At 37.0% G+C, this 12,168-nt stretch overlaps 1 protein-coding gene across 1 annotated transcript; it reads left to right on the forward strand.

Moving 5' to 3' along the window:
- The first annotated feature begins 1,644 nt into the window (after nucleotides 1–1,644).
- On the forward strand, nucleotides 1,645–10,662 carry LOC143603466 (DDB1- and CUL4-associated factor homolog 1-like). Its single transcript, XM_077080249.1, has 14 exons — nucleotides 1,645–2,110; nucleotides 4,083–4,164; nucleotides 4,264–4,380; nucleotides 4,457–4,629; nucleotides 4,712–5,465; nucleotides 5,557–5,654; nucleotides 5,736–6,159; nucleotides 6,256–6,855; nucleotides 6,950–7,129; nucleotides 7,221–7,691; nucleotides 7,771–7,881; nucleotides 7,979–8,097; nucleotides 8,183–9,716; nucleotides 9,801–10,662. The coding sequence occupies exons 1-14, from the start codon at nucleotides 1,812–1,814 to the stop codon at nucleotides 10,485–10,487; spliced, it is 5,649 nt and encodes a 1,882-aa protein (XP_076936364.1). The 5' UTR covers nucleotides 1,645–1,811; the 3' UTR covers nucleotides 10,488–10,662.
- The last annotated feature ends 1,506 nt before the right edge of the window (nucleotides 10,663–12,168 follow it).

Genomic DNA, 12,168 nt, shown 5'->3' on the forward strand with positions numbered 1-12,168 from the left:
GTCTCCGCGGCAATGCGCGGGACAAAGAACTAGTTGATATTATAAAGACACTATTAAAGATGTTTTCACCTCACAAATGTAGATAGTTTTTGGTCAACTTATAATCCACTACTTTATTTTCTCACAAATCGTCTTGGGCAAAGCATTTTAAAAAGCTCTAAATAGTTTTATATAAATGATAATATCTCATATTTTGGGGATGTTTGGTAACCTCTTAACAGTCATTAAGAGGCTACCTTTTAATAAATCATAACCTCTTAATGGTTAAGAGGTAGCCTTAAGTCTGAATACCTCTTAATCATTCAAACTTAAGGCTACCTCTTAACCATTAAAAGGCTAGCCTCTTAATGACTGTTAAGAGGCTACCAAACAGCCTCTGTTAAAGGATTTCTTTTTAATGTTATATTGAGCGGCAAAATCATAATTTTATAATCTAAGGCTAATCAAAATTTTCTTTTCTCTTCCTATTACAAATATCGGGCCTCCACTTCATGTTTCGTATAAAAAGACAACTTTTATATATATAATAATTGATAAAATTTGTTTTATTACGGGTGTTCTTTAGGTATTTTTTTAGTTTTTTTTACTAGGAAAAGTGACTCGATAACCAATTATTTAAAGTCCGGGTTGGTTAAGTTTGGGTTAAGGAGTAAAACGAAAAATTATTATATAATATAATTAAAGAGTTTGGTGCCGCAAAGTCCCGATTAGGCGACTTTGCGGCACCTTATTGGTAGTAATTTTTATTACTTTTTATTTTTTGTTTTTTTAGTTTCGGCCGTAAAGAACGTAATGAAAACCTACCAAATGTGATTTGGTTTTGTTCCTTTTCATTATTTTGTTTTAGTTACGGTACCGTACCGAACGCGACGGAAACCGACAGAATTCGCGTAGACTCACCGCACTTTGTTTTAGTTCCAGTACCGTAACAAAACGACTAAATGCGGATTTTTTTAGTTCCGATACCATAACTAACATGAAGAAAACGACTAAACTCGCGTAGACTCAACCGCTTCAACGCCCGAGATCAATAATGGTCGGATTTTACAAATGATCCAGTTTTACCGACCGACACCACACCATTGGTCCACCCCAATTTTTATAAGTTTTTTGTTTTATTTTTGTCTCAGTTCCGATACAATAACGCACGTAACTGCAACCAACTAAATTCACGTCGACTTACCGTATCGACGCTTGTGTTTTACTACTACCCGTGTTTTACCGACCTGCTCGGCGCAACGCGTCAGGAAACAACACTAGTTAATACTAATAAAATAACAATACATCATCAAATTCACCATACTACTAAAAAAATACCATCAAAATTCAGACGTCATTTAATGTTCCAAAGCCACAAAACTTTTAGTATTTCAAATGCCAAAAAAAACTCCAAAAAATAACAAATTTATAGAAAACAAAGACAATTAATGTTCGGGTTTTTTTAAAAGTCTGGTTGTTCGTTTTTTTATTAAAAAGGATGATCCAATAACCAACCCAGGTCCAAACTTTTCGATTACCGTCTAATTCACGCACCCGTAAAAAAACGTAGTTAGAAACTTAGAATATTGTTTTTCTTTGTTTTAAGAAAAAGTACACGTTAGTAAGTTAGGTTAAGCGTCCGGATCCGGGTAATCGGGTATGGAACCTTCTCGCAACCAACAATCAATCCCCTAAAATTTGTAGGGAAAACAAAACACAACAAAACACCTTCTTCACCTTCACACGCCGATCATCATATAAACAAACATATTTATTCACACACTCTCACCATCCAATTTCCATTCATTCATTATATTATTATTATTATTATTATGGACTCATCATCCGCCGACGATATCCAATCCGCCGCACCAGCTGCCGCTGCGCCACCACCGGAACCGACGCCTCCTCATCCTCCGGTCGAAGACGACGAAGACGACGATGAATACGAAGAGGAAGACGAAGATGATGATGAGGACGATGAGGAAGAGGAAGAAGAGACTAATAACGAAGACGAGATGTTAATTGTGAAGGCTCAAGGACTGATTGATAAGATCACTGCGGCTCCTGATAACCCTAGGCCGAATAATATTCATGCCCTAGCTTCTATACTTGAGACTCAAGAAGCCAGGTAGAACTTGTTTTTAATTAATTTATTTATTAATTAACTAACTGTGTTTATTTTGTTGTTGTTGTTGTTGTTGCTGTTATGATATATGCAAGTTTGGTATGTATTGCTTAAGCACTGTGAATGCATATTTTGGAAAACTTAACTTATGTTGTACTGAAGCTAATTAACTCTGAATGCTGATATTTTATTATGCATATATAGTATCTGAGACCTAGAGTTTGGAAAACTTATGTGTGTTGAAATTAGTTAATTAACTGTGTGTTTTGTTGTAGTTTTATGAATGCTGATATATTATTTTCATATATAATACCTGAGACTTAGGGCTTGGAGAATTTATGTTGTATTGAATTAAGTTAATTAACTGTGTATTTTGTTGTTTCTGTATCATATGCAACCTTGTTATGTATTGTTTAAATATTATGAATGCTGATATATTGACTTAGGGTTTGGAAAACTTATGTTGTATTGAATTTAATGAAATAATTGTTTGTTTTGTTGTTTATATAACATATGGAACCTTATTATGTATTGCTTAAACAATGTGAATGCTGATATTTTATAATGCATATATAGTATCTGAGACTTAGGGTTTGGAAAACTGGTCATAAGTCATAACTGTACTGTATTGAAGTTAATTAACTGTGTATTCTGTTGTTTCTATAGCATATGAAATCTCATGATGTAATGCTTAAACATTGTGAATGCTGATATTTTATTAGTGTCTGAGACTTAGGGTTTGGAAAACTTATGTATGTTGAAATTGGTTAATTAACTGTGTGCTATAGCATATGCAACCTTATGATGCAATAGTTAAGTTTTATGAATGCTGATATATATGGTTTGGAAAACTTATGTGTAGGCACATGAAAGAGACTGGTCATACCTGTATTTCATTGAAGTTAATTAATTGTGCATTTTGTTGTTTCTGTAACATATGCAGCCTTATTATGTATTGCTAAAACATTATGAATGCTGATAAGTTATGCATATATAATATACATGTCCGAGACTTAGTGTTTGGAAATCTTATGTTGTATTGAAATTTATTAACTGTGTATTTAGTTGTTTTATAGCATATGTAACCTCGTGATGTAATGCTTAAGCATTGTGAATGCTGATATTTTAAATGAAAGTGGTTTATTTTCTATATTTATGTTTTATATTTTATTATGCATATGTGATACTTGAAACTTAGGGTTTGGAAAATTTACGTGTAGCATGGAAGACACTGGTCATGTCTATATTATATTGAAATATTTTGTTGTTTTTCTAACATAGCAACCTCATGAGTAATTCTTAAACATTATGAATGCTGATATTTCAAATTGAAGTGGTTTTTTGTGTTTGTAATGTTATGCATATATAATACTTGAAACTTAGGGTTTGGAAACTTTGTGTAGGTACATGGAAGAAAATGGTCATACCTATATTGTATTGAAGTTGATTAACTGTTCATCTTGTTGTTTATATAACATATGCAACCTCATGATGTGATTTTTAAACATTATGAATGCTGATTGATTATTATGCATGTTTTATACTGGTCTTAGGGTTTGGAAAACTTATGTGTAGGTACATGGAAGAAACTGGCCATACCTGTATTGTATTGAAATTAATTAACCTTGTGTTTTGTTATCTATAACATATGCAACCTTATGTTTTAATGCTTAAACACTGTGAATGCTGATGTTTTAAATTGAAGTGGTTCTCTGTGATTTTTTATTATGCATATTTGATACTTGAGACTTAGGGGGTGGAAAACTTATGTGTAGGTACATGGAAGAAACTGACCATACCTGTATTTTATTGAAATTAATTAACCTTGTGTTTAGTTTTCTATAACATATGCAACCTCATGTTTTAATGCTTAAACACTGTGAATGCTGATGTTTTAGTTTGAAGTGGTTATCTGTGATTTTTTATTATGCATATTTGATACTTGAGACTTAGGGGGTGGAAAATTTATGTGTAGGTACATGGAAGAGACTGGTCATGCCTCTGTAAACAATGGTCGAGCTTCACATAACATAGGGCGTTTGGGGAACTTACTAAGGGTAATTTGTATTTTTTTTATTTCAGTATGTTATTTAGATAAAGGTTGTTTAGTAAGTATTCATTCATTGGAAAAGAATTGACCTGATTTGTTTTTACAGGATAATGATGAGTTTTTTGAATTGATATCTGTGAAGTTTCTCTCTGAAACTCGATATTCAATATCCGTTCAAGCAGCTGCTTTGAGACTTCTCTTTAGTTGTTCACTGACTTGGATGGTATGATTCTCAATCAAACTTGTACTTTCATTGAATTTTTAATGGTTTTCTAACGAGTTACTTTTTTGGAATGCAGTATCCACATGTTTTTGAAGAAACTGTACTGGATAACTTAAAGGGATGGGTGATGGATGGGACATTAAGGTCTGAAGATTCCAAAGGGAAAAACGGATCTGGTGTAAGAGAAGCCTCGGATTCTGAAATGCTAAAGACCTATTCAACTGGACTTCTAGCAGTATGTTTGGCTGGGTATGTTTTGTAACTTTATTATACTTGTGTTATTACAGTTTACCGATTACATTATGTTGACTTTATGCAATGTTGACTGCAGTGGAGGTCAAGTAGTTGAAGATGTTCTTACGTCTGGGCTATCTGCCAAGCTTATGCGGTATCTTAGAATCCGTGTTTTAGGAGAACCTATTACAAGTCAAAAGGAGTCTAATTATCAATTGGACAACAAAAGCTCATCAGCTGCTACTTCTATTAGATCTAGAGAAGATAGTAGGGGTAGGTTTAGGCATGCTGTAGAGACATCTATGGTGGAACCTCCTAGAATATCAGAAGAAGGTGCCTCAGATAATCAAGGTGAAAGGGATCGGGTCAGAAGATGGGCGGACCCACCTGATGGTATGGATGAAGATAATGAAACAAATGAGGGTGATTTACGTGATGGTAAAACAAAGGTACATGACAGAAGTAAATCTTTGCGGGAACTATTAAGATCTAGATGGAAAGGAAGGGTTAATGAAGGTGTTGTGGAGAATGAACATGTTTTAAATTCACCAGGATCTGGAAGTAGATTTGGAGGACAAGGAAGGAGTAATAAGGATAGGAGTTTGTTAAAACGTATGGCAGACAGTAAGAAGTCTTCTGGAAGAACTGGTGCTGATGATATGATTATTGAAAGAGATGATAGTGATGACTGTTTCCAAGATTGTAAAGTTGGATCAATGGATATTTCAGATTTGGTGAAGATGGCTGTAAGAGCTGCTGAAGCTGAAGCCAGATCAGCAAATGCTTCTGTGGAGGCCATTAAAGCTGCTGGTGATGCTGCTGCTGAACTTGTTAAAACTGCCGCATTGGAGGTGTGTATTTCAGATTAAACCATGTTTTTTCTGGTTCTAATATTATGTTTATTTAATAGGAGTAAAGCATTTTCTTTTTGTCTCTGATTAGGAATTTAAAAAGGCAAATAACGAAGAAGCTGCGGTTCAATCTGCATCAAAAGCTGCATCTACAGTTGTTGATGCAGCTAATGCTATTAAAGTTTCTAGGTTGGTGACTATATGTGTTTTATGTATATTTTTTTGGTTTCTTAACCTTATAATTATCTAATATATCATGGGTGATTATAGGACTCAAAATGCTGATGTCAGCGAGCCAGCTAATTTAAAAGAGTCAGAACCTGAGGCCAGTGAGGAAGTTGAGGAGTTCTTTATCCCTGATAGTGAATCCTTGGCAAAGCTAAGGGAAAAATTCTGTATACAATGTCTGGAGATCTTAGGAGAATATATTGAGGTTCTTGGTCCCGTGTTACATGAAAAAGGTGTAGATGTCTGTCTTGCAATGCTGCAGAAAAATTCTGATCTTAAAGAAGCAGCACAAATTGCAGTTCATTTACCTGATATATTAAAACTAATCTGTGCATTGGCTGCCCATCGTAAGTTTGCTGCATTATTTGTTGATCGTGGTGGCATACAAAAGCTTCTTGCACTCCCAAGAAAGCCGGTCACCTATTTTGGGCTTTCTTCTTGTCTATTTGCAATTGGTTCACTTCAGGTATTGTTAAAAAATAAGTTTTTCAACTTCATTCATTAACCATTGCATATCTCCATGCTTATGTTTTAAAGGATTTGATGCATGGTGGCTTTTTAGGGAATAATGGAACGAGTATGCGCCTTACCTTCAGATGTCATTCGTCAGTTGATTTCATTAGCTCTTCAGCTTCTAGAATGTTCTCAGGACCAGGCGAGAAAAAATGCAGCTTTATTTTTCGCTGCTGCTTTTGTGTTTAGGGCAGTATTAGACGCTTTTGATAATCAAGATGGTCTTCAGAAGCTTCTAAATCTATTAGGTGAAGCAGCATCTGTTAGATCCGGGGCTAGCTCAGGGACAGTGGGCCCATCTGCTTCAAACTCACTTAGAAATGACCGTACCCCACCAGAGGTATTGACATCATCAGAAAAACAGATTGCTTACCACACAACTGTTGCTCTGCGCCAGTATTTCAGAGCACACCTTTTACTGCTCGTGGATTCAATTCGCCCTAGTAAGAATATTCGAAGTGCAGCACGGGTTCCAAGTAGTCGGGCGGCTTATAAGCCACTTGATATTAGTAATGAGGCTATAGATGCTGTTTTTCGTCAAATACAGAAAGATCGTAAGCTGGGTCCCGCGTTTGTGAGAGCTCCCTGGCCTGCAGTTGAAAAGTTCTTGAATTGCAATGGCTATATTACTATGTTGGAGTTATGTCAGGTGTGCTGTTATAAAGCTTTATAGTTTGCTTTACTTATTTTCAGTTCTCTTTCGTTGTCAGATTTATGACCTCCTTTTTCTTATATCTGATTAGGCCCCACCTGTCGAAAGATACTTGCATGATTTGCTTCAATATGCATTGGGTGTTCTGCACATTGTTACTTTAGTTCCTGACAGTCGCAGACGGGTTGTAAGTGCTACTTTGAGCAATGATCGTCTAGGCATAGCAGTTATTCTTGATGCTGCGAATGGTGCTGGTTTTGTTGACCCTGAGGTATGCCATATGTGTGACTTGCTAGTAAACTCATGTTCTTGAAACTAGTTTTTTTTTGTGCCATTAATGTAAACTCATACTGTTTGCGCAGATCATTCAGCCAGCACTGAATGTTCTGGTGAATCTTGTTTGCCCGCCACCATCAATCAGTAACAAACCAACTATGCCAGTGCAAGGACATATGTCAGCATCCCAACCTAATGCTCCTACAGAGGCAAGTATAAACATGGCCAGCTTGAACGAGTCACGAGAACGGAACGGAGATTCTAGCGTTGCAGATCGTGGGCCTATATTTACAACTTCTGGATTAGTTGGTGACCGTAGGATATCGTTAGGTGTTGGTGCAGGTAGTGCGGGTCTTGCTGCTCAAATGGAACAAATTTTTCGCCAAGCAAGGGAGGCAGTCAGAGCCAATAATGGTATCAAAGTTCTACTTCAGCTCCTACAGCCACGGATAATAACACCATCAACCGCTCTTGATTGTCTCCGTGCTCTGGCATGTAGAGTCTTGCTTGGTTTAGCAAGAGATGATACTATTGCACACATTTTAACAAAACTTCAGGTCTGATAATATCCACATAAAACTAGAATGATTTTTTTTCGGATTCAATATTGAAAACCTTTTCTGTTTGCTGTTGTAGGTTGGTAAAAAGTTATCAGAACTTATTAGAGATTCTGGTAGTCAGACGCCAGGTGGCGAACAGGGTAGGTGGCAAACCGAACTATCTCAGGTGGCAATTGAGCTGATGGCGGTATGTATATCAAGTCTTTCAAAAGCACTTAGTATTTTATTGTTTGAGTTGACAACTCATTTAGTCAACTTATCATGTTTGACTTTTTGTACTGCAGATCGTGACAAATTCAGGACGCGCAAGTACATTGGCTGCTACTGATGCTGCTACACCTACTCTTCGGCGCATTGAGAGAGCTGCAATTGCTGCTGCTACTCCTATCACTTATCATTCTAAGTACTTGTTAACATATCTTTAGTGATTTTATTGTTTTTAGGTATTTGTTTTTTCACTGACGTGTTTTTCTATTTTGATTTTGCAGGGAACTTTTACTGCTGATTCATGAGCACTTACAAGCGTCTGGTTTAACAACAGCAGCGTCTGCACTTCTTAAAGAGGCTCAGTTGACACCACTGCCATCATTATCTGCCCCGTCATCTTTGACATATCAAACCTCTGGTCAGGAGAACTCATCCGTACAAATTCAATGGCCATCTGGGCGGGTCCCATCTGGATTTCTCACTGCAGAAAAACCAAAACCACAACAAGATTCTAACCCAAAACAAGATTCATCTATGTCTATAAAGAGACGACCGCTGGTTATATCTGCATCTGGAGCCCAGTCAAAGATGACTCCTTACTCTCTCGAGCATCCTTCTCCATCAAGCAACAAAGCTAATAATTCTTCTAGGAAACCGCCTGCTGGTCCAGTCACATCAGAAGAAAACCAAGTTGAACCAGATAGTGCTATCAAAACTCCATTTATATTGCCACTAAAACGTAAGTTGACTGAATTAAGAGAAGTTGGACTATCACAATCAAGCAAACGACTCAACACTGGTGACCTAGGGTTTCGTTCTCCTGTCTGTTTAACACCAAGCACCAGCCGGAAAAACAGTTTACTAGGTGACACTCCTATGTTCTCTGCATCAGCTTCTTTTAAGGATCATCATTGTAGAACACCTGCAAGTGTCGGCATATCTGACGGTTTAGATGATAATCAAAACACACAAAATCCTACTACTGAGCGGTTAACTTTGGATTCCATTGCGGTTCAGTATCTTAAGCACCAACATCGCCAATGTCCCGCTCCTATAACCACATTACCGCCTCTTTCCCTTTTGCATCCACATGTTTGCCCAGAATCGAAACGAAGCCTTGATGCACCATCAAATATCACTGCCAGGCTCAACACACGCGAGTTTAGAAATATGTACGGTGGCATTCATGGCCGCCGAAGGGACCGCCAGTTTGTGTATAGTAGATTCAGACCATGGCGGACATGTAGGGATGATACTGGAAGCCTGTTGACTTGTTTGACTTTTCTTGGTGATTCTTCCCAAATTGCCGCCGGTAGCCACTCTGGGGAGCTCAAGGTTTTTGATTCAAATACTAATAGTATGTTAGAAAGCAGCCCGGGTCACCAGTTTCCCTTGACCATGGTCAAATATTTCTTTTCTGCCGATACTCAACTACTTCTCTCTTCAAGTTCACATGATGTTAGATTGTGGGACGCACCTACAGTTTCAGCCGGACCCAAATATTCGTTTGACGGGATTAAGGCAGCAACGTTTAGTCACTGTGGGACCATGTTTGCAGCATTGTCTTCTGAGTTATCAAGACGGGAAATCTTACTATACGATGTTCAGACATGTAAATCTGATTTGACACTCACTGATCCATCTTCTGGTGCTTCTAGTAAAGGGCATGCCTATTCTCAGGTTCATTTTAGCCCTTCAGATATCATGCTTTTGTGGAATGGTGTACTGTGGGACCGCCGGGTCTCAGGCCCGGTTCATCGGTTTGATCAGTTTACCGACTATGGAGGTGGTGGTTTTCATCCTGCGGGTAACGAGGTATGTTTTAACAGTATTTTGCTGCTATGTGACAGATTTTTTTATAATAAAAACTTAAAATACATATTATTATTGCTTTAACAGGTAATTATAAATTCAGAAGTCTGGGATCTAAGAAACTTTAGGCTTCTTCGAAGTGTACCGTCGTTGGACCAAACCGTAATAACTTTTAACGCTAGTGGTGATGTGATATACGCAATTCTAAGAAGAAATCTAGAAGAAGTGACGTCAGCATTCCAGACTCGACGTGTTAAACACCCTCTGTTCTCTGCTTTCCGGACACTAGATGCAGTCAACTACTCAGATATTGCCACCATTCCTGTTGACCGCTGTGTGCTTGACTTTTCAACCGAGCCTACAGACTCATTTGTCGGGCTGGTGACAATGGACGATCAAGATGAAATGTATTCATCTGCCAGAGTGTATGAAATCGGGCGACGGAAGCCCACAGATGATGATTCTGATCCAGATGATGCTGAAAGTGAAGAAGACGACGAGGATGACGAGGACATTGATGACGATGAGTTGATTGGAAATGATGAAGATGGTGATGACATGAGTAATGATGAAGATAGTTTAAGTGATCTTGATGATGACGATGATGATGGAGACGAAGATGGTGATTTCATGATGGATGGTGTTGATTTTGGCGGTGGTGGTGGCGGGATATTTGAGATTGTGAGTGAAGGGGAGGATGGTGAGGATGACGACGACGAGCTAATCGAGTCTTTGAGTAGTGGTGATGATGAAGAATTCTTTGGTGGGTTCTAAGTTACAGTCTTTTGTATCATATTTATATGATTATTTTGGTAACCTACAACGAAGAAGACAACAAAGATGTTTCTATCTCCAAGTTTTGACACATGGTTTATTGATGTTTTTTAGTATGATCTACAAAATGAAGTTTTATATTATTTTTATTGGAAAATAGATACTGATTGGTTGAGTTAGTCATGGTTAAAAACTTAGAATACATCATTGCTGTTTCTATTAAATATCGTAATATAATACTTTTAATGAACAAATAAATTCCGGCTACCCGGGGTAATCCAATGGCAAAAAACGACCTCATACGTTTATCGCATACATCACTAGCTAGTTTTAAGCCCACTTTCGGGAAAACCCGTTGTTTGAAGGCTAAACCTTGGTTAAGATCGGATTCGAACTTGACACCTAACAACCTCTATCTCAAATCTTCACTTCCCCTCCGATACCGATTAAGATAAAGCTCATTGGCTCAATAATATATTAGTCGGTGTTTATTGTATTTATAGATATAAAGTGTTCAGAGCATGTATATAAACTTTAATAAAATTTAAAAATAATTACATGTATGGGTTGTTTGATACAGCATTAGACCCTAAATTATAAAAATGACAACTTTGAATTCTTAAGTCACACGAATATATCACCATTGTTTCTTATGACAAACTAGCATTTACGACCATCTAGATGTGCCAGTGCCATTAAAAACATATACAAACTTTATGTATTAAACTGTGAAAAAGTTTAACGTCTTTAAAAGTTGAAAATGAAAAAGAAAAATCTTCTATGTAAGCCCACACGTTATAGCAAAAATGTTGATAATATTTAAAAGCTTATGTAAAAGTAAAACGCACGGCGTTAAACCGAACAAAAATTAAACGTAAAAATATTGAACCACACACACGCGTTTTGACATGTTAACGCACAATTCATTGGGATTTGAGTTATTATACTAACAATTATGATAATAGTTATATAAGTTTATAAGGTTCACTAAAAGTAAAGCATAAGGTTATTATATACATTTACTAATGGAAAGAAAACATAAATATATGTTGTACATTTAACTTGTAAAATGAGTTAGTTGGGGAATAGTAAGAGAAATACGTAGTGTTTCATGTGACCCATGTTTGATTCCAACCTCTACCATTTAGTTTCAGCGGCACATAGGTTGGCAAGTAGGTTGCGATCACTAGTTCAATCCATGAACTGAACGAGTTTATCTCATCGCATTGTTATGCCTTCGGGCGAGTGTATCTTGAAGTAGTGAGATTATTTGGATAGGTATCCCGATGGGGTGTTATTCGGCACATGGCATTCAACACGGCATGAACTTCTTTGGATAGGTATCTTCAATTGTCTGAAAAAATGATACGCGAAAGTGTTTATACATTCTATAAAAGTATCATTAAGCTACATAGCAAAAGAGACTTAGGCAGCCTAACTTGGACTAACATTAAAATAATTTATGAATGACATAAAATGAAACATGGATTTCATGGAATGTTTGGTAGCATTGATTGTATGCATCAGGAGTGGGCAATTGTTCTATTGCTTGGCGTGGTAAGTACATACGAGGTGATCATCCATACTGGCCATATCTCTACAAGCAATCGTCACACATGATTATGGATTTGGGATGCTTACTTTGGTGTTGCCGGTACAAATAATGATTTAAATGGTCTTC

Source organism: Bidens hawaiensis, unplaced genomic scaffold, assembly GCF_021521415.1.
Source record: "Bidens hawaiensis isolate Kalapana, Puna unplaced genomic scaffold, B.hawaiensis_p1.1 tig00001961_1, whole genome shotgun sequence".
Lineage (NCBI taxonomy): Eukaryota > Viridiplantae > Streptophyta > Magnoliopsida > Asterales > Asteraceae > Bidens > Bidens hawaiensis.

Excerpts from the sequence above, each read along its gene's own strand:
- LOC143603466 (XM_077080249.1), top strand. The coding sequence starts at position 1,812 with ATGGACTCATCATCCGCCGACGATATCCAATCCGCCGCACCAGCTGCC. Across the intron at positions 6,856-6,949 it reads CTATGTTGGAGTTATGTCAG|GCCCCACCTGTCGAAAGATA; the intron begins GTGTGCTGTTAT and ends ATATCTGATTAG. Across the intron at positions 8,098-8,182 it reads CCTATCACTTATCATTCTAA|GGAACTTTTACTGCTGATTC; the intron begins GTACTTGTTAAC and ends TTGATTTTGCAG.